We start from the raw sequence: 23,998 nt of genomic DNA on the forward strand, positions 1-23,998 counted from the left end.
TCACCAATATTTTTATGAGTTGGTCTTTAATTTTAACCATAGGAATAGCTGATTGATTTCACTGATGTTCTCTGTTTCTGCTCTATTTTCCTTTCCATTCATTTCTGCTTTGATCTTATTATTTGCTTTCTTCTGCTTACTTTGGGTTCACTTTGACACACATTCTATTTAAGTTTCAAAACATGGAAGCCTGAGTCATCAATTTGCAGCATTTTACTTTTTTTCTGACAAGAAGCCTTTGGTCCCTGTAATTCCTCTGTAAATGCTACTCAGCTTTGTTCCACATATTTTGCTGTTGGCTTTGTTTTCATTCAGTTCAAAATACTTTCCAGTTTCCCTTTGATTTCTTTTTTTGCACAAATGTACTATTCTAATTGTGTTATTTGGTTTCCAGATAGTTGAGGATTTTCCTAATTTCTTTTGTTATTGATCTTAAATTCAATTCCATCATGATCAGAGAACAGACTTGTTTAGATGATTTTTTAAAATTTTTTGAGAATTAATTTACATCTCAAAACCTTAGTAAATGTTCCTTGGCACGTGAAAAGAAGGTGTATTCTCTTGTTATTGGGCAGTGTTCCATAAATGGCAGTTAAGTCAAGATAGTTGATGTGGTACCTAAATCTTCCATATACTAACTGGTCTATTTGTCTGTTAATTAATGAAAGACTGGTGCTAGACTCTCTGACTATAATTGTGAATTTGCCAATTTCCTTCCAATTCTATTTTTATATTATGGATTTCTAAGTTTTCCCAATAAGTGCATGAATGTTTGGGATTGCAATGTCCTCTTAACAAATTGACCCTTTGTCATCATGAAATACCTCTTTGTATTTGTTAATATGCTTTGCTCTGAAATCTAAATTTTTGTAATACTAATATAACTAACTAGTCCAACTGTCTTTTGATTAGTGTTAATCCTTTTATGAGTGTCCATCACCTTATTTTTAAACTATGATCTTATTTACATTTAAAATAGGTTTTCTATAGGCAGCATACAGGTAAGTTTTGCTTTTTATACAATTAGACAATCTCTGACTTTAAAGTGAGGTATTTGGATTATTTATATTGAATATGATTTTTTTTTTTTTTTTTGGGGTACTGGGGATGGAACTCAGGGCCTTGTGTTTGCAAGGCAAGCACTCTACCAGCTGAGCTATCTCCCCAGCCCCTTGAATATGATTATTGATGAGATCAAATTTAAACATACCATTCTGCCATTTGTTTTATGTGTTCCATCTGTTCTTTGTTCATTTTTTACCACTTTTTCCTGATTTTGATTTATTTTATTAGTATTCCATTTTAGCAACTTAACCTCTTAGCTATATCTCAGCTTTTGGTCTTGGGTTTTCATTTTTGTTTTGCTTTGTTTTCTCTCTTTCCCTCTTTCTTTCCCCCCTTCCTTTTCGAGTGTTCGCTTTGGGATTTGTAGTATATATTTTTAATGGAGCACCATCTTCAAAAATCACTTACCTTGTAGTTTAAGACCCTTAGAGCTGCACCTGTGGTGGCCTATAATCCCAGTTTCTTGGGAGGCTGAGGCAGGAGGATCACAAGTTCAAGGCCAGCCTGGGCAACTGAAAATTAAAAATAAAAAAAGCTGGGGATGGAGCTCAATAGTAAATCACCCATGGGATCATCCATGGGTACTTCTACTTTACTTCTCTTGGTCTCCATACTATTTTGGTCCTATACTTTACTTCCAAATATGTTATGTACCTCAAAATATATTTTTTAATATATTTAATATAAAGATAAAATATATTTTTATCTTTGCATTAAATAATTATCTTTCAAACTTATTGTTAAATGAGTTTTAAACTCTTTTTCATCTATCTATATATTTACCATTTCTGATAGTCTTCCTTCCTTTGGGTAGATACATATGCCTATCTGGTATCATTTTCTTTGTGCCTAAAATATATTTCTTGCCACTCCTCACTCCCCAAACCCCAGTACTGGGGATTGAACCCAGGACTTTGCACATGCTAGGAAAGTTCTCTGTCACTGAGCTACAAGCTTAGGTTTTTCAAATTTGAGACAGGGTCTCACTAAATTTTGTCAGTTCAGCATTGAACTTATAGTCTTCCTGCCTCAGCCTCCTGAGTAACTGGGATTATAGGCATAAGCAACTGTGCCAAACTTAAAATACATTCTTTAATATTTCTTGCAGTGCATATATGGCAATGATTAATTCTGTTTCTGTACACTGAAAAAATTATTTTTCCTTAATTTTTTAAAGTTATTTTCTCTGAGTTTAGATGTCTGTGTTGATTTTTTTTTTTCTTTCAGTACTTTAAAGATGCTATTCTGGCAGGGAGTGGGGGTTGTTTTCGTCTTGGGGTTTTTTTGTTTTGTTTTGTTGTTCTTCTTACCTTGTTTTTGATGTTGATTCTGCTGTCATTCTTATCCTTGATCCTCTTTGCATGTAATATGTCTTTTTTTTTTTTTTAATCTGCTCTTAAGACTTCTTTTTATTCACAGGTTTTAAGAAATTTGATTATGATGTGCCTTGGTGAAATGTTTCTTATGTTCTTGTGCTTGGAGTTTACCAAGTTTCTTAGATGAATAGGGTTTAAGTTTTCATCAAATTGGGAAAATTTTTAACGCTTATGTCTTCAAATATTTTTATTCTCTCCCCATTCTCTCCCTACCCTACCCCAGACACACTCCTTTAGCGACTCCAATTAAACACTTATGAAGTTGTTTGAAGTTTCCCCATAGGTCACTAGTCTCTGCATCTTTTTTCTTTGTCTCCTCTCATTTGTAATTTTAGTTCTATGTCTTCAAGTTTACTAATCTTTTCTTTTGAAGTACTAAATCTACTTAGTCCCAATTAATGCTTCTTTCATCTCCAACATTGTTTTTTCCCCCCATGTTTACATGTTTGATTTAGGTCTTCTTTATTCCATCTTCTCTCTCCCTGTATGCTTATCTTTTCCTCTACCTTCTTAAATACATGGAATATGGTTATAACAATAACTGTTTATCTTTATCTGTTCATTTATTATCTCTGTTATTTCTATTTCTTTTTGTATTGATTGTTTTTCTTCCTCATTATGGGTTATATACTTCTATTTCTTTGCATATCTGGTAATTTTCAAATAGATATGAGACATTGTGCATTTTGCTCTTTTTCAAAGCTGGGCATTTTGTGTGTGTGTGTTCCTTTAAATATTCCCGATCTTTGTTTTGGGACTTAGTTGTGTTGGAAACAATTTGATCCTTTAGAGATTGACTTAAAACTTTTGTTACACTATTGCAGAGCAGCCTGTAATTCAGGACTAATTTGATCCACTACAAGGACAGCACTTTCCTGAATATTCTAGTGTTTGCATTTTGAAGCTTTTCCACTCTGACTGGTGGAAACACAAAATAGTCCTGACTCTATCCTTGCTCTAGTGTTTGTTGTTCCTGCTTCTTTTTGGTAGTTCTTTATCCTACCCCAAGAAGTATCATCCTACTCAGCTAAAGACTTGTGATGAAATCTTTACTGACCTCTGAAGATTTCCCTTCAGGAAGCTCCTTCTTCTCCCAGAGTTGCTTCTGCAAAACTCTGACCACTGATCTTGCCATGTGCTCAACTCTGTCTTTTCATCTCCTGGAGACCACTGGTTCTGTTGGACCTCCTCCACCTGCACTGCACTAGAAATTCCCTCAAGGCAGGAAGCCAGGAAAATCATCAGGCTTATTTCATTTCTTTCCCATTTTTTCATCACTCCCCTGTAATGTCTGGTTTCCAATGTTTCAACATCATTTTTAGTGTTTTCAAAATGGAATGATATATACCATCGCATCTTAACCAAAAACATAAGTCAAGAGTATGCTTTTTATATTCTGCATGACAAAACGGAGGTACAAAGAAAGCACTTGTGCTGTGTACTGAAGGGCTGTTATCATCTCAAGCAAAAACATTTGTACCATTGTTTGAGATGTGTGGTGAACTTTTTTGCTTTTTTCATGAAATGCCACTTTTAATTGAAATAACAATGATAAGTTATGATTACTCAGACTTGGATATTCACCAGATATGTGCTTGAAAATGAATAAACTGTACCTACCCCTTCAAGGAAAATATCTGACAATATTACTTGCCAATAATACAATTGGATCTTTCAAGGGAAAATTGGAATTGGATAACTTGTGTCTGCTACAATAAGCTTGATAGTGCTCTGATACATAATAACTTTTCTGACAAAATCAGTGATGTTAACAAATGTGATTAAAATATATAATGTGATTATAATATATAATATATGTAATATATTATATATATATCATAATATATAATTCTAAATGTTCTACATTTTTAATATCTGCATAACTCAGTATATCAATGTTTTTCAAATTCTCAATTTACCATGTTACAAATTCACAAAGAAAATATCCATTCAAAGTATAGAGAAACCAGGGGTTTTTTAATGTAATAAAGTAGAAAATTTTATTTATGTGGTTTTAGATTCTAAATTGCAACTTTTATGACACTACCATTTGTCATGTTTTGATTTAATAACAAAGATTATCAATAATTATCTGAAAAAGCTATTAAAATACTATTACCTCTTGCTACTATATGTGAGGCCAAATTTTCTTCACGTGCTTCAACCAAAATAACATTATTAGAGATTGAATGCATAAGTAAACATGAGAATCCAGTTGTCTTCTAAGAAGTTTTTTTAAAAATAAGAGAAATTTTTTTAAAAAGTTCAACAATATCAATGTACTTACTAAATTCTTTGGTTTTAGAAATGCCGTTTTCTCATAAAAATGTGTTATTTAACATGTAACTCTTTTATTATTTTAAATGAATCCATAATTAAATATCTATAAAATGCCTGTTTTAATTTACAATACAATAAATATTGACAAACATATTTCACATTCTATTTGTGGTCCTCAATAATGTAAGAGCTATTTGTGGTTTTCAATAATGTAAGAGGTCCTGAGACCAAAAGATCTGAGAACCACTATGTTCTCACAGGGAAGAGATTATACATAAGTCAATGGTTCCAATGGTAACTACATATTAGAATTAGAAAGCTTTGTTTTAAAATGGTGACATTTGGTCTGTGGTATGGATGTAGATTTTTTTTTAAATCTCCCCAGGTAAGTCTAATGTGCAGCCAGGCTGAGAATCACTCTCTTAAGCTACATACTTTGAAAAATACATTAGCAAAAATCATATAATCCGATTGATGATAACATTTGTAATCACGTTGCATAGTAGTTATTTTGTAAGGCTCTGAGGGTAAAAGTAGAAAGTTTGGGAAAGAGACAGTCTTAGACAAATTATTAAGCAGGCAACTCAGATTCAAAACTGTTACCTAGGGGCTGGGGAGATAGCTCAGTTGGTAGAGTGCTTGCTTTGTAAGCACAAGGCCCTGGGTTTGATCCCCAGCACCCACAAAAAAAAAAAAGAAAAACTGTCACTTAGGTCCCCGACTTTCTAAAAAATTTTTTTAGTTGTAGATGGACACTATACCTTTATTTTATTTATTTTTATGTGGTGCTGAGGTTTGAACCCAGTGCTTCACATGTGCTAGGTAAGCGCCTTACAGCTGAGTCACAACCGTAGCTTTTTGCCCCTGCACAAGCCTCAATCTGAAGAACCCCGCCCTTAGAGAATTAAAAACATCCACATTAAATCTCTGCCCAAATCTGTCCACCACTGCTCTCAATAGTGGAATGAACATTAAAAGTATTTGTTTTTACAGTCCAGAGTCATACTTTTGCTATTCCTTAGAAATCTTAGGAATCTAGATTTCCTGTAAATCTCCCCAACTTCTTTTGTAAGATCAGGGGTCAGGTCAAGGTGGGAATGAAATGTAGAAAAAAAAGTTTCCTTTTCTGGCTTCTTGGCCTTCTCCCTTCCCAGCCCTTTAGAATAACATTTACTCTACTCTCAAAGAAGGGAAGATACAATCTCCATTAACCCTCCTTCCTTTTACCAACACTAATCATGTGCCCCAACACTATTTCTTTTCCACCCCCTTCACCAATTTCATTATATTTTGTTTGTTTGTTTGTTTGTTTCTTTGGTGTTTTTGGATTTTTCTGGTTTTGATTGTTTTTTGTTTGTTTGGTTTTTAAAACCAGGGCCTTGTGCATGGTGGACAGTCACTCAGTCAACTAAGCTACATCCCCAGCCCTGTCATGTTATTTTTATCAATTTTTCTCTGAAGGCTCTAAAAACCAAAAAACGTTCAAGACCCAAATGAGTGAATATCTAGTAAGGAATTTCTATGCACTCAAGGAGATGAAAGTAGAGAGAAAAAAGATGAAGACCAAAGAGAACTTCACTCTTGATAGACTATGAAACAGCTCTGAGCTACACAATGTCAAAACTGTCTATAATAGGAAGTTACAATCAACTCATTGTTATAGAAAGTATCCTTATATATAGTATGTATGATTTAGAGATATATACATGTTGACTTTTTATTAAAAAATTTCATCTATGTTAAATTTCTTTGCATTTCATGAGATCAAATAAGGTGACAAAGCACCAATATCTGCAATATGTTAACAATAGTACATGGAAAACATAAAGGCTGTTAGCTCAAGAACTTGTTTCCATTCAGAATTAGTAGCTAAATTTGTGGTATATGTTGAAAATATGATCAGGGATGTTTGGTGTGTATGTAATACATTTTTAAAGAGCTTCTAATTCTATAAATTAGCATGTTAGTGAAGTTATCATTATCTAATTATTAATGACAAGAAAATTAAGACATGGGGCAGTTAATTAATCTGTCCAGGCCCGTATAAAGCTAATTCGCCTGTAGGCAATGTACCCTTGTCTTAGACTATTTTCTGTTGTTATAACAAAATACTGAGGTCAGGTAACTCATGAAGAAAAGAGGTATATTTAGCTCATAGATTGGAAGGCTTAAAGTACAAACAGCATGGTGATGGCTCTGGTGATGCAATCCCTAACTGCATCACATCATGGTGAGTGATATCATGGCAGAAGTGCAGGAGAGAGGGAGAGATCATATGTTAAGACAAGAAGCCAGAGCTTGGGAAGGAACCAGTCCCTTTCTTTTATAGCCACACTCTCTTGAGAACTAGCTAGGGTCCCAGAAGAATTGCATTAATTTGGGGATGTAGCTCAGTGGTAGAACACTTGCCCAGGATTTGGGCCAGGATTTGATCCCCAGAACTTCAAAACAAACAGATATGGAAGTGCCCCCAGCAACCTTAATCACCTTCCACTAGGCCCACCTCTTAAAGTTCCCACCACCTCTCATAACCCCATACTGGGAATCAAGACTCTAACCCATAAATTCTTGGGGGTACAAATCGTGTCTAAACCATAGCAACCCTACAGGCATTTGTTTCAAAGGAGAAAATTTAAGCAGTCTTGAAAACTACTTTTTAATATACTAAAATAAGCTTTCACTGAAGGTAAAATGAGACCTTTGAAATTATCTTATTTCCAGGCTTTAAGCAGAATATTCATTTTTATATTACTTTCTCTTCTTTAAGAAAAAATTAAATACCCTACTATAAGTTAATATAATCTAAAGTCAAGACTGAAGCACTTAGTTATCTTTTGCTTTGGGATCATTTGTGCATTTTCTAAGGTGTTATATTATTTATCTTTGTTTAAATGGTGTGAAATTGTGAGATTTTTCCACTGATCAGGCTACAAAGAGTTTTAACTGAAAAATGTCCTTTCAATCTTGTAATCTTGGAACAGTGTTAATTGTGCTTGTTAATTAGTCCCCTTCTGACTTTTCATGAAAGAACAATCATTGCAAGAGAATTTTCAAGTTATTTTTTAAAAATGCTTGTTTTTAAGATGCAGGTTAGGTCTACTAGTCTCAGAAACAGGGAGACTCTAAAATCTCTTCCCACAGGGTCCAAAAATAGAACACTAAGAAAGTAAATATGGGTTGGTAGGGTGGCTCAGTAGTAGCACACTTGCCTAGCAAGTGCAATGTCCAGAGTTCAATCCCCAGCACCAAACAAAAATCAAACAAGCAAATAAAAATGACACAGATTCACAGAAAATAGCAACGGGCTTTAAAAACAAATTGGTTATGCCATACATAGCTACTACTGCTAGTACTAGATAGAAAGTTGCAGCATAATATTATAACTCAAATTCTGCCTTTAAAACCACATATGTTCCTATATATATCTGTAGTTTTACTTAGATTTAGGCTAATTTTATGCTGTTTGTTTTATTTATATATCTGAAAACATTAGCAAAGTATTTTGAGTGTTTTGGTAATACTAAAACAGCATAAATTACGGTCATAAAACAATTTCAATTCTACAGTTTACATGTACACCATTATTCAGATTATACTATATTAGATGAACTAATTCATCTTTGATTTTAATGTTTGAAAAAGCATTTCAACAGAGCTTATCATCAACAAAAGTGTATCTAAATTTCCCCCCAAAAGAAGCTTAAATTTTAGCATAAAATTTTAGCAAGACTAATCCCCTTCTGTTACTGGTCAAGGCTTGATCAGTATGGGCTTCATTCAGTAAGTCACAAAACTATTATAGGGAACAGTGCAGCTTGAATTTACAGATCTGTGACAAAACCAAAGAAGTTGATTAACTACCTTTCATAATGTGTTCATTTAGTCTTTCAGGAAAATCCTTCTAATAGTTTGGGTTAGATCGGTATTACAAATTAGGAAGAAGCAAAGTAGTAATTTTAGAAAGGGCGCAGGCAGAAATTTTATAAGCAAAAGAAGGAAAAACGATCACCCTCTTTTGATACAATTTTTAGATTAGAGAAAATGAACATCAATCAGAAAACAAGGTAATGGCTCAGACAGGAGTTGAATGCCATTCATGAGTAAGCCATATAGGATGCAGTAAAAATTATTATTCAGGATTTTTACAGACTGAAAATATGAAGAAAACACAATATAACAGATAAACAATAGCCTGATTACACACATCTCTATGTGCTACAATTACATATATTTATTAAACCATGCAGTTATAGAATACTATTATTTTATAGTACACGCACATCTTTACCATACAAATATAGGTGTGTGTCACTTAACAAAACAGATACATTCTAAGAAATTCATCATTAGGCAATTCTGTCATTGTGTGAATGTCATAGAGTTTATTTACACAAAAACCTAGACGGCATCACCTAATACAGACCGAGGCTATATGGTTGGTATATGTTTGGTATAGCTTATTGCTTCTAGGGCCACGATGAACAAAACAACAGGAGATTAAATCAAGCACAAGAAAAAATTATGCAATCAAGAGATGCTATAAATATGAGACACATGAGCCTCCTGCCAGCAAAACACTGTATACAATTTTACATTAATCTTTTTTTTTAATAAGTAAAAGGAATACACTCTAAAATAACAATAAAAAATATATTGGGGGCCAGGGATGTAGCTCAGTGGTACAGCAAGAGCTTAGCACGTATTAGGCCCTAGGTTCAATCCCCAGCACAGATAAATAAGTCAGTAAACAAGCAAATAAATAAATAGTACAGTAAATACATGAGCCAGTAATAGTCTCTCATTGTAATTTTCAAAGTATAATACACTATACATAATTACATATATTATACTTTTATACAACTGCTGGTTTGTTTATACCAGCATCATCACAAACACAGAAGATGCACTTCTCTGACATTTTCTAACCCTTTGTTTTGCCTCCAACTTTTTTTAACTCTCTTTTCTGTTTTATAGATTTTCCCATATCTTAGCTAATAATCTCTAGGTTTTGACACTAATACCTCTCAAAAATATTTAGTGAATCGATAAATCAAAGACTGTAAAGTCTCAAAGGAAATCTAGGAAAAACAAACAAGCAAGCTAAATTAAAATCGATTAGGCTTCAGCTAAGTTAGCCATCATCATTCAAGTGACAGTTTCAAGTCTGTTATGTAGTCAATTTGTTCTGGAGTTAATTCAGGTTGTAAAATGTGAGGTCTTATGATCAGAGTACAAATTATAATTAAATGTAAGGATCATGATAATTTAACTGACTATATTTAAAATAAAACCAACAAACATGAAACTAATGATTTTTGTCGTGCTGGAACACTGCATAAATGATAGCTTCTGGTCACTTGAGGGTGGCAGTTGGCTCTCCCTTTGAGGAAGTATAAAGGAATTCACTCTATGACCATTCAGATTCCTGTTCCTTTTCAGCTTTTTGTTATTTTAAATTTCCCTCCATAGAATCAAGCTGAACCTACTTTTCTTTCCTATACTGTCAAAGGACAGGAAGAGATAAAGCGTTATAAAAAGCTCTTACTCTTTAACATGAATAATATTTGCTAGTATAATAAATAGTAGTAATTTTTATTGAGCATTTAAAATGCCCGCGTGTGGGGCTGGAGTTGTAGCTCAGTGGTAGAGTGTGTGCCTAGCACATGTGAGGTGCTGGGTTTGATCTTCGGTACCACATAAAAATAAAGACATTGTGTCCATTTACTATTAAAAAATAAAATAAAATAAAATGCCTGTGTGCAAGATGTTTCAAAAAGTGTTTTCTGTGCATTATCTCATTTAATCCTTATAAAAATTCAGGGGTAAGGACCACTATCATCCCAATGAAGAGGAAACAAAGGCACAGAGGTTAACTTTCACACGCATAAGTGGTAGAACCATGATACATACCAATGCAGATTATATTACATGTGTAATACATGTATTTTTTTCATTTAATTTTCATAAGAACCCTATGAGGTAAATAATTATTTCCTCTCCTTTAACATAAAATCAATTCTTAATGAGATTGAGTAGCATGAAGCTACTAAATGGCAGTGCCTACTGACTCTGTTTTCAAGTACCTTCCTAGCTGTTTCCTTCCTTCTAGCTTGATGAAGTCTCCACACAGTGAGAGATACCGTTCAATTCCTGTTTGGGTAGGTCCTCGTGTGGTAATTTAAATAACTTCCTATGCAGGTTCATAGTACCTTTGTTTTCTTTCTCAGTTGGCTTTTTAAATATATTATAACTAACTGGACATGGTGGCACATGCCTGTAATCCCAGTGGCTCCAGAGACTGAGGTAGGAGAATCACAAGTTTGAGGCCAGCCTCAGAAACTTATCAAGAACCTCAGCAACTTAATGAGACTCAAAATAAAAAATAAAAAGTGCAGAGATGTACCTCAGCTGTAGCATGTCCCTGAGTTTAATAACCAGTGCCAATAATTTAATTAATTATAATATATTAATTATTATAATAACTAGTTTTCAGTTTTTCAAAAGTTCTAAAATTAATACCCAATTAAATTAAATCTAGAATAAAAGATATACTCTACAGTCTAAGGGAATCTAATGTAAATTCCATTTAAAAAATCCATTTATGTGTTACCTTCTTTTTCCTAGATGAACCCATTTTGTAATCACAAAAATAAAAAGAAATTATTGGGGTCAGACAACATAATTGGCTTTTTATTGCAAATTAACTGAATATTCACTTTTAAGGACACCATATGAAATCCATGGTGGGGCATATATAGTAATCTCTTCCTTTAGTTCCCTGATATTCCTAATCTTCTCCTTAGTCAATCTGTACAACACCTCTTTTTGATTATATACAGATATGTTATAAATACACATATAGATATATGCAGTCTACTGTGTAATATTTTAGGAGTACTAGGTTAACCAAAATGATCAAAACATTGAAAAATTCACCCAATTCAGTCCAAAGTTACTAAGCACTGTTAAGTGATGAGTAAATAAAAAATAAGACACGGTCTTCCACAAATTCAGTACGGCGAAGGGCAAATAGAGAGGCCAGAAAGATCTGATATATACTTAATTCAAAATCAAATGTGACAAATGACAGAAGAATTGCATATCAAGATTTATCAGAGTATAGAACAATTACTGAAAGACTACAAATCAGAGGAGATAGTTCCAAGGATGTCATAATTCTACCTAGTCTAGAAGTAGACCAGCTAAAAGTCTTTTGTAATAATTTAGATTAAGATATGGACAGGGTGACAGTAGTGGAAAAGAGGCAGGGAATTTTGAAGTCGATATCAAGTGCATCTTAGCTGATTTAAGAAATAGAAACTAAAGTATTTTGTCCTATAACTATTTTATTAACTTTATATTGACACTCGAATGCTGAGTTTTTCAACTATGTTCCAAGGTCATGGAAAATGACATAAACAAAATAATTTTCCAGTAACTTCAATCTATCAACTAAACCCAGATAAAGTTTCAAAATATAATGCCTTATTTCCTCTAGCTGGTCCTTAGCAAATCATGTTTTTTTGCCTTTAGGATTTTTAATCAGGTAATTGTTGTCTCAAGTCACAACAATGTTGACCCTTTTTGCTTATATTAGGTACCATGTGCATGGTTATGTGTGTGTCATTAAGGAGGAGGGATATTCCACGTGGGGAAGGAAGATGGGTAATTATGACCATAGAAGAGAAAGACTGTAAGATTTTGTTTTCATAAAATACCACCCGGAAGAAAACTACTTTCTGTCTGGGTCATTCAGATTGCATTTTCTCTTAGGGATAAAATATATTACTTGTTAAACCCAATCTGTATCTCTGTAATGCCCTTAGAACAAGAATGGAATGTTGGGAGGAGTTGAAGTTCATGTCCAACAGAAACATTACAGGTACAAAAAGTCTTATATTTAAATTTGTTGTTGAACAATTAAACGAAAGTGGAGAAGACAATTTATTCTTGCAGCAATGTGAGTGAAATAAAATATATTTAAATATTTATCTGTTCTCTCACACTTAAAACTGTATATTTACAGTTCGATTCATTTAGAAAAGTTACTTCCAGAAGAGTAACTGTCTCTTTAAGGACCACAACAGAAAATGAAGTCAACAATGAGATGAGACTGGCTACAAATTGCTCCAATGAGGTCCTGGGAATCTTGCTAAGAGGATACTTGGGGCTGGACCAAACCTTTGGGAAGTGGAAGGGAAAAAAGGACAAAGTTAGGCAAGGAAGTTCTTTAAAAAAAATAATAATAAAATAAATGAGTGAAAGCAAAAATATGGTAAACTAAGACTAAGTTCAAAAATATAATAAGATTGAGTTTAGATGCTACTGGACACCATCAGTTTACAATTCCTGAGACTGTCAGAAACACCTTTTTAAAAACAGCTTTGGAGTAGATCAGGGTCATATGCAATTTTACTTGTCCCATCTTTAATAGAACTTATTTAAAAATTCCCATGGTGGGGGTCTGGAAATGTAGTTAGTGATAAAGTACTAAAGTCCGTGCTCAGCATGTGTGAAGCCCTGGGTTCAATCCCCAGAACAGCAGAAACAGCACAACGACAACAATAACAAAATCCCATTTCTTAACTTCAAATTCAGGAATATTCATTAAGATTATGATATGGTATCAAAAGTAGGGACCCAGTTTTCCGCGGTGTTGCACGCCTGTAATCCCAGTTTGGGAGGCTGAGGCAGGTGGATCACGAGTTTCAAAGTCAGCTTAAGCAACAGAGTGAGGCCCTGAGCAACTAAGCAAGACCGTCTCTAAATAAAATGTAAAAAGAGGCTGAGGGTGTGGCTTAGTAGTTAAGCGACCCTGGGTTCAATCCCCAGTACTCCCCTCTGCCCCCAGAAAGAAAGAGTAGGGGCCACTCAGGTTAAATTTCTTTCTATTTTCAAAAGCTGCCCTCTTGACCTCTGAACGGGGATTGTTGACGGTAACCCCTCCACTGTTTCCATTTATTTCGTGTAAGTACTTTTTGGTATAAACTGTTGACAGAGGAGAACTATGTCTTTTTGTGATAATGACCATTAACCGCTCTGGCCTTTCTCCCACGTATATCTATAATTTAACATCTCTTCCCGTTAGATCCTATGCGACTCTCACCACGGCCTCACTCGCCCTCGCTGTCACCCTTGCTTCCCTGCATGTAGAAAAACCTAGGTTCGGTGATTTTCTACTGCACTTTACTTGGGTGTTAGGGGTCACACTCGAGGGTGAAGATGGACAAGGAGCAAACACAAAAACTGTGAAAGTAGCCTTCCCAATTTACGGTGCCCCAGGTGGAGCGCTTGGCCGTGTCTCCGTGCGGAGTGCCCGGGCCGCCAAGTCAGGCGGCACCTGGAGGTCAGGAGGCGAATGTGGGGGCAGTAGGACGGTGACTTAGGGTGGAACCTGCTTCTTGCTCTGGACACCTTGAAGTCCCGCCTTCAAGCTGCCACCTCTTGCCGCCATCGTCTTCCTTGGAGCGGAGAGCAAAAGAGAAAAAGGCATGTCATTAGAAACGATGGGGTTCAAGCGCAGCGCGGATCTGGACACACTCGGGGTCGCGTCTGGGGCAGCGCCGACGCTCCGCCGCTCGGCGCTGGCAGAGCCGCCGGGACCCCGCGCACCCAGCGCCGCCGCTGCACCTCCGCCGCGCGCGCGGAGAGCGCACGACCTCCCGTGCGGCCACCACCGGTCGGGGCCGCGGGGGAACTACAGCTCCCGGCAGGCGCCGCGCCGGCCGCGCGCCCCCGCCCCGCGCGCCCCGGCCCCCCGCCCTCCGGCCTCAGGACGGGACGGGAGGGGGGAGGAAGGGGCGCCGGCGGCGGGCGGGATCCTGCGAGGCGCGTGAAGCCTGGCTGGCGCCTGGTCCGGGACCCAGACGCTGGCGGGCGCGGAGTTTCTCACGACGGGCGGAGCCCGCCTCTGTAAGTAGTGGCCTCAGGGAGTGCGGAGCAGTCACCGAAAAAGTTCGCGCCGCCGCCGCCGCTTTGTTCTCCCGGCCCGTCGGGCTGAGGCGGCGGCGCCCCTCCCCCACCCGCACGCGGCGGCGGCGGGACCTGGACCCCGCCGGGGCTGGGCGGCGGCCGCGGGGCTGGGCGGGAAGTTGGGGCGGCGGGCGGCCGGGGGACCGGGGGCGCCGGCGCGGCCGCCAGATGGGGCCAAGTTCCGGCGTCCGCACGGAGGCCAACTTGGATTCGCTCTCGCGGGTGACCGCCGCTCCCGGCCCCTCGGGGTCCATTTGTTCCCGGGGTCCCGAAACTAGTTGCCGACGCCACTCACAGTGCGGAATTTTGCACGAGGCTTTTCGTTTCCTTTCATCACTTTACGTTGTACCGTCTGAAAGGGGTGAGTAGATGGTGCTCGGAGAGTCCCCCCGCCCCGGTTTCCTGATTGCCTTTAGGTTTGCAAGTTGCCGCGTTGCTCCGAGTTGTTCTCGGCTCGGGGAGGGTTTTCTTAAGATGAAACACTGAAGAGTTCGACCGCTCCTTTGAGCATTGAAAATGACCACGTACAATTTGATTGCTTGTTATTTTGTTTCAAGTCGTCGCAACCAGAAGCATAGGCCTTGCCGTCTGCAGGCACGAATATAAAGCGACAGGCAACCTGCAGACTTTTCCACACACAGATTGATGGCATGGACGTAACTGTCTCTTCAGCCACACCCATCCCCACAGGAAATGAGACTATCGGTGTCATCTTTGATTAGGAAGGATAAGTTACACCCTGAACTACTACTACTGCAGGACATGGCCTAAATTTATGAGCTTTAGCCACAAATGAAATGAAAACTTTTAAAATGCGTTAATTTGTATTCTAGAAAATGTTATTACTCTTAAGATGCTTGTACTTTGTTCTTAACGTTGTGGTTCTTGTATTTTTAGCGATTTTGCTTTTGCTTTGGTCAAGCTTAAAGTTTTAATGCAGTAAAGGCAGGGAATACCTATGGCTTTGCTGCAGAAAACTTCCATAAAGTTCCGTTTTACTTTCCTCTTCCCATATTAGAACCGGGGGTGAAGTCAAGTATGGCAATTCAGCTGGAAGGAAGAAGTTGCATGTTTTAGTAAAAGTAGTTAAAAATGTGTCACAAAATCTTTATGGTAGCTTCTGTTCCCATAGGTCATAATATAAATGAGGTGGACCTGAGCAGATGAGCTTCTAGTATTCCCGTTTAAGAAGCTAGCGGTAAAACCGTTCCCATTTCAGGATTACTCAGATTCAAGAATGTTGAATGCTGTATATCTTAAAATTAATTTTTTAATTATTCCAGATAGTAGTTGGTCTTTTAGTGTACACATTTTATAAGCTTTCGGTTTCATCAGATGACCTCTTTAAAATAGACTTTTTTTTTTTTTTCTGTTTTGTGTATTGTTTTTAATTTAAACACTGCCACCCACAAAAAAAGAACATAATGAACTTTGGAATGTTAAATTTTAAAAATTACATAAGAATTGAAAACACCACATACAGGAAAAAATGAATTGGTGATCATTTAAATGTACTTTTCTTAAGGGACATTTTGGTACTTTTTAAAAAAGGCGTTCTAAAATTGACAAAAATTTTAACCATAGTGAAATTAATTGCTCATTTTAAAGTAACTGTACAGAACAAGAGGAAATTATTTGCTAGTAAAATTTTGAATTTCATTCAGTAATCATAATCTTTTGTGCTGATTATATTTTGAGTCCCTCCGGTTATGTAATTCAAATTGAACTTGTTATATATGCATACCTTTTTGGAGCAGTTGTCTTGAAAAAAACTGAGGTAGATACTTAGGAGATGTTTCAATTACAGTGTAGGAAAAAAGTCTTCTCCATTTGGGTGCTTAGTTTATGATGGTGGCATGTGAGAAATTGGCTATTAGCCAATCAGATTTCTTAGTATACTACTGGTGCAAAGATGAAGATATTTGAAGCTCAGCATAGATTCACTTTGCATTGCAAGACTGGCAGTCTTTTCAGTGCCTGAGCAGAGAGCACAGGTGGTATGCCCTCTCAGTGCTCTGCCTGACAATGAAGAGACTGAGATTCAAATGCCACTGGTACAGATAAGCAGAATTTTAGAGGAAACAATTTAGTTGAGTAAAATCTAAAGTAATAGTCATGCTTTTGAAAATGTATTAATGTATTGCTACAGAATAGGATTTTTGAAAATCAGCAGATAACTTGAGTTTTTACACAATATACAATATAAAAACCACATCAGCACTATTAAGTAAGGTCAAACCTGAATCAAGGCAAAACATGGGAATTGACTTCGGCACACTAGTCAGTGTTGCATTGAAAAAGATCAAATGCTTTTTTACATGCTAAAAGAGCACATGCACATAATAACATAGGGGTGATGAGGAGACACAACCTGCCACTTTATTAGCATCCATAGCACACAAAACTAAATTGAACCTGGACAACCGTTTGCTGGGTGGGAGTCATGGTAAATACTATACTATTCCAAATCAGAAAAGCATTTTACCTCTTTAGCCTTTATTGAGTACAAAAAGAATGCTGGCTATGCTAAATAATGAGCTATCTTTTGAAATATTTAATAACTACTTATGTTTTTTCTTCTTACCATCCTCTCACCTCTCTTCCTTCCTGATTGCTATGTATCTAATGGTCCTAGCTTAAATATCATTTCCTTAAAGGAACCTTCCTTGAGATCTCAACTGAAATTAAGTTCCCTTAATATGCTTGGTCATATCACTTCTCATAGTTTGTAATTGTCTAGCTATTTATGCAAATGTTTGTTTAAAGTCTGTGAGTTCCTGAGAGAGCACTGGCCTTGTCTGTTTCCGTCACTGCTATTTAATGCCAGTGTCTCTCATAGCAGTCTGGTAAATATTGCTTACTCAGTGAGAATTTGTTGAATGAAAATGCTACTGTTAGAGCTTCTCTTAAGTAGATACTTTGTTAAGAAATAATGTGTTGCAGGAAAGGTGACTTTGAGGGGAAGAAGGTAGATCAACTTGTATTATATCATGAGGTAACCCTCAACCAAGACCCTTAACCTCCAGGACCCTTGTTTCACCTTGTCTATAATAGTTTGGCAGATTGGGCTCATGATGCCTTTAATATTCTATGTTTTGAGTCCATTCAACAATGACAGGTGACAGGTGATGTAAACTCAATTAAACACAACATGTAACAGCTCCCCAAAAGAATACTTGATATGTTCCTCATAAAAAGAAATTCTTGCCAATGAGACAATATTATCTTTGTTTAGAACCTCTCTTATAGCTTTTAGAAAGAATATATCTCATTGATATACAGTTTATAAATTAATAAGAGGTACTATTTCAGTCTTCTACTCGAAGCATAAGGACAGAGTAACATACCAGGGTTTGTATAAATTAGAATTGTTAGTTTTGTTTTGTTTTGTTTTGTTTTTCCTGATACTTTGTCTTGACATTTTGCTTCCTACATCTCCTTGCATCTTGCAGAGCAAATCAAAGTTCCATAAAGTAAGCAAGGAGAAGGAAACTGGATGAGTGGGCAGAAGCTAATATGACAGCTTCTTGGTTTCTTAGTGTTCATACTGCAACTTTAAAAAAATCACCTGTATACAAAATTATATGTAATTGATTATGAATAGTCATCGTTAGTTCTATTAGGTAAATTAGCTAATTGTATTATTAATTACTGCTATTTGGTTAATATTAATTTTTATAATAAAATAGAAATTTAGTGGGAATATATTCATCAAAATAATTATTATTAACAGTGATTATATTTTGAAGAGGTTGATTAGCATATAGTGTTCATCAGTATTCTACTGTATTGTGATAGGTCAGCTTTTTATAACTATTGAGTTAGACATATGGAGTTCATTTCCTCTTAAGACAACCTGTTCCATTGCTGGGCTATCGATGTGAAATGAAATATTAGAAAAGGTATTTGGAGTCTAGAAAATTTTAGTTCAAATTGCAGTTCCATCACTTACAAGCTCTGTAGTTGTGGACAATCAGCAACTTCTCTGAAACTCTGGTTCCTTTTCTGTAAAAGAGTTAAATCTCCCAAGGATTTTGCAAGGATTTAATGAAGTATCTTTATCTCACTTGCAGAGTTTAGCGTAAGGTATAGGACTTTGTTTTTTGGTTTGTTTTTATTTTTTGTACCAGGGATTGAACTCAGGGTCGCTTAACCACTGAGCCACATCCCCAGCCCTTTTTATTTTTTTATTTTGAGACAGGGTCTTACTAAGTTGCTTAGGGCCTCACTAAATTGCTGAGGCTGGCTTTGAACTTGTGATCTGCTTGCCTTAGCCTCCCAAGCCACTGGGATTATAGGCATACGCCATTGTGCCTGGCCTTAATTGTTGGGGTTTTTTTTTTTTTTTTTGTAATTATCATGCAAATTGCTCAAATTTACTAACCAGTTTGAGCACTTACTGTAAACTAGGTATTGTTATAGGTACTTTATGGGCAGGAACTCAGTTCTTACAATCTGCCACACAAGTAAGTATAAGTAGTATTGTCATCTTCAGTTCTGCTCTCTGAAATAATACTGAATAAAACCAGTTCCTCTATTACTACCTCTTTAAATATTTGAAGGCCACTTAGTCTGTTTGGTTTTGTTAAGCACATGTTTATCACATGCCATTGCTTTCCCCTTTATCTGGATGCAGTTTTTTCCAACCCTAAATCTCTGTATGTCTAGAAATGTGGCCCATAAAAATAAACATTATAGTATACAAATTGATGCTGATGGGTTCTTTGGTGTCCAGGGAATTTAGTTTTGCATTAGCTCTTTTAGTCACCCTCTATATTAACAGCTCATAATAAACTCTTGGGTTCATAACCCTGTGTTATGTGAACAACTTTCAACTCAACATTTCCCTTTTTCTGATGCACATTTAAATTTCTGAAATTAAATGCAAAGCTTTACATTTATCCTTGTTAAGTTTCACTCTTATTGTAGTCTATTTCTCCTGAATTTGTTCAATCTGAAGATTGTATAAGCATGTCATCTGTGTCTTCATTCACATACATAATGAAAAACAAAGTAAGGCTAAGAACAGAATTCCAAGGCCCTTCCCTAAAGACTTATGTAAGTTGACAGGGCAGCACATTTACCCAGTGACACTAATATCCAGCTCACACTCAGACAACATATTTACAAAGATAGCATGGAAAACCATCTTGAATACTATTTTTTGTCAGACCATGCTTACCCCCAGCCTACTTTCTTAATTGTCTGATCTCGGGCAAGTACTGCAATCTCTGAACTTCTCTTTTCTCAACTATAAAATGGGTTGTAAGGATTAAATAAGGTAATACATTTATAGTGCTTAGAACAGTGTCCCACAGATAGTAAGAGTTCAGTGAATGTAAGCTGTTATTTCCTCCATCTAAGAAGCTTTAATAGTCATTCTTTTTCAAGTTGTACATGCAGTGGACTTGGCATTACTTTTTCTGTTCAAATTCAGGCTGACATCTAGTGACTGTTGTATTCTCTGGTTATTCACAAACCATGCTTCATAATCTATTCTAGGATTCGGTTAAGAAGTTATAACTTTATATATCTAATTTTTGAAATTTGCTTATTTGCTCCTTAGCCCCCAGTATTTGAAGCATCTCTACCCACCTCTGGATTATGATCCTGTCTCTCATTCTGAGATCCTTCTCCAAGATTGTCAAGAGTCAGCTTTGTGATTACCCTTGATCATTACTTTATCTGTATGGAGTGGACTGCATTTGGGCCCAGAGGCCTGAACTTTCATGAACTTGTTTTAGTCTCTTATTCAAGGGACTCAGGTTTCAGTTCTTAATCCTTTAAAACAGTTGGAGAAGAAAAGCAAAATACAAGTTGAGCAATTCTGTGTGATCTCTCAACCTTAGCAACATCCTCCCTGAGCAGTGATTCTTAGTTCCTTGTTCTTGTTGAGAGATAGTATGTGATTGTGGAGACAGCACTAGGTAAGAAAATATGTAACCTGCGTTCTATTTTCCTTTCTACCTCTTATATAGCCATGTGACACTAGGCAAGTTGTTTTATTGCCCTGTGCAAAAATGATATTTTCTCATCTGCAAAAACAATATTTCTCTGTCAACTTTCAAAAAGGTATTGTGAGATACAGTATGTGAAATGTTTATAAACTATTAGGTACTGTTCAGTATGAGTATGAAATAATTATTTGAATAGCTGTGAATACTTTCAACATTTTTTCTGGTTTCACTTTTTTCTGAGCTTTCATTTCTAGTACTATATCTGCTTGTTTTTGTTTTTCCGTCATGTTCATCCTAATTTAACCCATTAACTACTCTGCAATATGACTCTACATCCACACTGGATGCCTCACTTTTTTATCATTAGAATTGTTTATGGGTACATAGATGAAATTTAAAAGGGTCCTTCTCTTAGAAGCCATTTTACTTAGCCATGTAGAGTCATAACAATCTTTTTTTAACTTTCTGAACTGTTTTCCTAAAAACTATGATACATATTTAATTGTATCTAGTGTTGTCTTTCCTCCTATTAGAATCTCTCACGATGAGATCATTTTATCCTGTGTTCCTGTTGTTTATATGTATGCCTTTGTTGGCCATGTAACTATCCTGGTCCCTTAGCCTTCTGAAAGGAATTTGTCAACAAAGCAAGTGAGGAGTCATATTTTGGCAGGATTAGACTTTTAATATATATAAAAAAGAATACTCAACTTACTTATATTAGAAAATTGTTATACATCTTTTGTATAACTGGGTAGTATGTATTTTACATCTGTCGATGTCAGTTTTACTGGTTTTTTTTTGAGGGGAGGGGTTGTCCCTTCTGTTTCTCTTCTTGTCATAACCCAGTTGTAATTGTAGGATAAAAGTGTTAGAACTTCATCAATTTAAAATCCTGAATGCTTTTTTAGAGTATTTCTTTAAGTTTCAGGTGTTAGCAGTACCAGGGATATTTTTTAAAGTAGAAGGCTGTCTCTGAAATTATACCTGTAGTAAAAAATGGCTACTCATTGTGAAATATGAACATACAACCAAAAATTATTTTTAAAAAGTGTAAGAATATATATATTTTTAAGATAATGTCAAATGAATATAAAATATTAAAAAAAACTTTTTCAAAAATTCCTTCTAGGCTGACAGCATTTCAGAAAGCATCAACTTTTCTCCATGGATCCATTCATCAAATGAAATATGCATGTACTATTTTTAAAGCTTTTTACTTCATCATAGAAAAGTTTACCCCCCCCCAATGAAAATGAGAACATTTGAGAGGGTGATTTGAGAAAGTGTCTTATCAGATCAATAAACCAAAGGATAAATATTGAATAAATTAATCTAAAACAGTTTTTTAAACCAGAAGGATTTCATCTTGACAGATAAACGATTTTGATTCAGTATATATTTTCTGAAATGAAAAGTGAGAGACAAAAACAGATAATATAGATGAAGATGTTTAGTAAATAAGCATTGTCAATTGTATTCTCATGAAGATGACTCAGTAATGTGAAATCCTGTACAAATCCTTGATTGTGGTCCTAAAAACAAGACTGTTTTTGATGGGACTGATATTAAGAGAAGTAGGACTATTTATGCATTCAACTCACAGTCATAGAATTTGTAATCATCGGTATGAGTGGCTTAATAGAGGAAATAAAGAAGATTTCATCTAAATCCAAAAGAGCAGTTTTTTTTTACTGCTATTATTTTGCAAACCTTTCCATAACCATTTAAAAAGAATTGACAACTATTTTTTAAAGATTAAAGAAAGGCAGATGTCTGCAAATAATTCTCCTCCATCAGCCCAGAAATCTGTGTTTCCTGCAACTATTCCTGCTGCGCTTCCAACTCCTTCTCCGTGTTCAAGTCCTCAGACGGGACTTTCTGCCCGAATCTCTAATGGAAGCTTCAGTGCACCATCACTCACCAACTCTAGAGGCTCTGTGCATACAGTTTCATTTCTGCTGCAGATTGGCCTCACACGGGAGAGTGTTACCATTGAAGCCCAGGAACTATCTTTATCTGCCGTCAAGGATCTTGTGTGCTCCATTGTTTATCAAAAGGTACTGTGCCAGCTATTTATGTCAATCGTTTTTCTAATTAATAATGTTTCTAATGCATCTCTATCAATTATATACATGTGACAATGAGTTAACACATAATGGATCCACCAGTAATTTATATCCTGATTATAAGCATTTTTAGAAGTGTTCTAATAGACTATGAGCTGAAAATCTGAAATTTCAGAACTTAATTGGAAACCTGTATTGTAGATTATCCTAATTATAAGCATTTTTAGAAGTGTTCTAATAGACTATGAGCTGAAAATCTGAAATTTCAGAACTTTAATTGGAAACCTGTAGTATAGATTGAGAATACCACTTACCCCAGTTTTAAAATGCTGCTGTTCTGTTTGTCTCTGGAAAGCAGGAGAATCTATAACATCAGAGGGACATAAGAAATCTCATTTTCTTTTAGAGAAAAAAGTCAGAGTTTGAGGGGACAAGATGATTGAGGTGGCTTACCAAAAAGCCAAGACACAGCAACAGCTGAGTCTTTGAGTTTTGTGCTTTTTAGGTGCCCAGTGTTCTACCCTCTTTTGTACCTCTCCTTTCCCTTTAGAACCTGATTATTTTTCAGAGAAGTTATTTCGAATCTACCTAAACTACCATTTAATGTATGAGTGCACTCCCTTTCCATTCAAAATTAGGTAAATCAATTTTAAATATATGACAACGTATTGGAAATGGTTTTATTTTCCCATTTATCCACATTCTGCCCTCTGTATCATGCCATTTTTTAAAAAAAGTTTATTCTTTTTAGATATACATGAGAGTAGATGTATTTTGACATATTATACATATGTGGAGTATAACTTACTCTAATTAGGATTCCGTTCGTTTTTTTTAATATTTTTTCAGTTGTGTATGGACACAATGGCTTGCTTTATTTTTATGTGGTGCTGAGGACTGAACCCAGTGCCCCACTCATGCTAGACAAGCACTCTACCACTGAGCTACAGCCCCAGCCCTAGGATTCCGTTCTTGAGTTTGTACATGATGTGGAGCTTTACTGGTGGTGTAGTCATCTATGAACATAGGAAAGTCACGTCCAATTAATTCTACTGACTTTCGTTTGTATCATGCCATTTTTTAAGGATCTTTTTCTAGATGTCTTTAACCTTCATAGATGAGCTAGTATGTTTTTTATTTATTATGAACTCCACGTATGGGTTATATGAATTGGTATATTTTATTTTTAACGGACCATGCATATGTTTCACATTTGCTTCATACAAGTAAATTTGAGAATAATATTCTGTGGCTACTAACTTTACTGTATCTTGAACTG

General features: G+C 36.0%; 1 protein-coding gene across 3 annotated transcripts in view; it reads left to right on the top strand.

The window, feature by feature from the left end:
• The first annotated feature begins 14,479 nt into the window (after positions 1-14,479).
• The window catches only part of Prkd3 (protein kinase D3), a 70,469-nt gene continuing 60,950 nt past the window's right edge, over positions 14,480-23,998 (top strand). Inside the window, exons 1-2 of one of the 3 annotated variants that reach the window (XM_047522294.1) lie at positions 14,480-14,633; positions 21,783-22,710. In XM_047522294.1, the coding sequence (XP_047378250.1) occupies positions 22,423-22,710 (288 nt within the window). In that variant the 5' untranslated portion in view covers positions 14,480-14,633; positions 21,783-22,422. Of the gene's footprint in view, positions 14,634-14,871; positions 15,055-20,278; positions 20,621-21,782; positions 22,711-23,998 lie in introns of those variants that run through there. The other 2 variants (XM_047522295.1, XM_047522297.1) reach the window with 2 other exon arrangements.

The sequence above is a fragment of the Sciurus carolinensis genome, chromosome 13, assembly GCF_902686445.1.
Source record: "Sciurus carolinensis chromosome 13, mSciCar1.2, whole genome shotgun sequence".
NCBI lineage: Eukaryota > Metazoa > Chordata > Mammalia > Rodentia > Sciuridae > Sciurus > Sciurus carolinensis.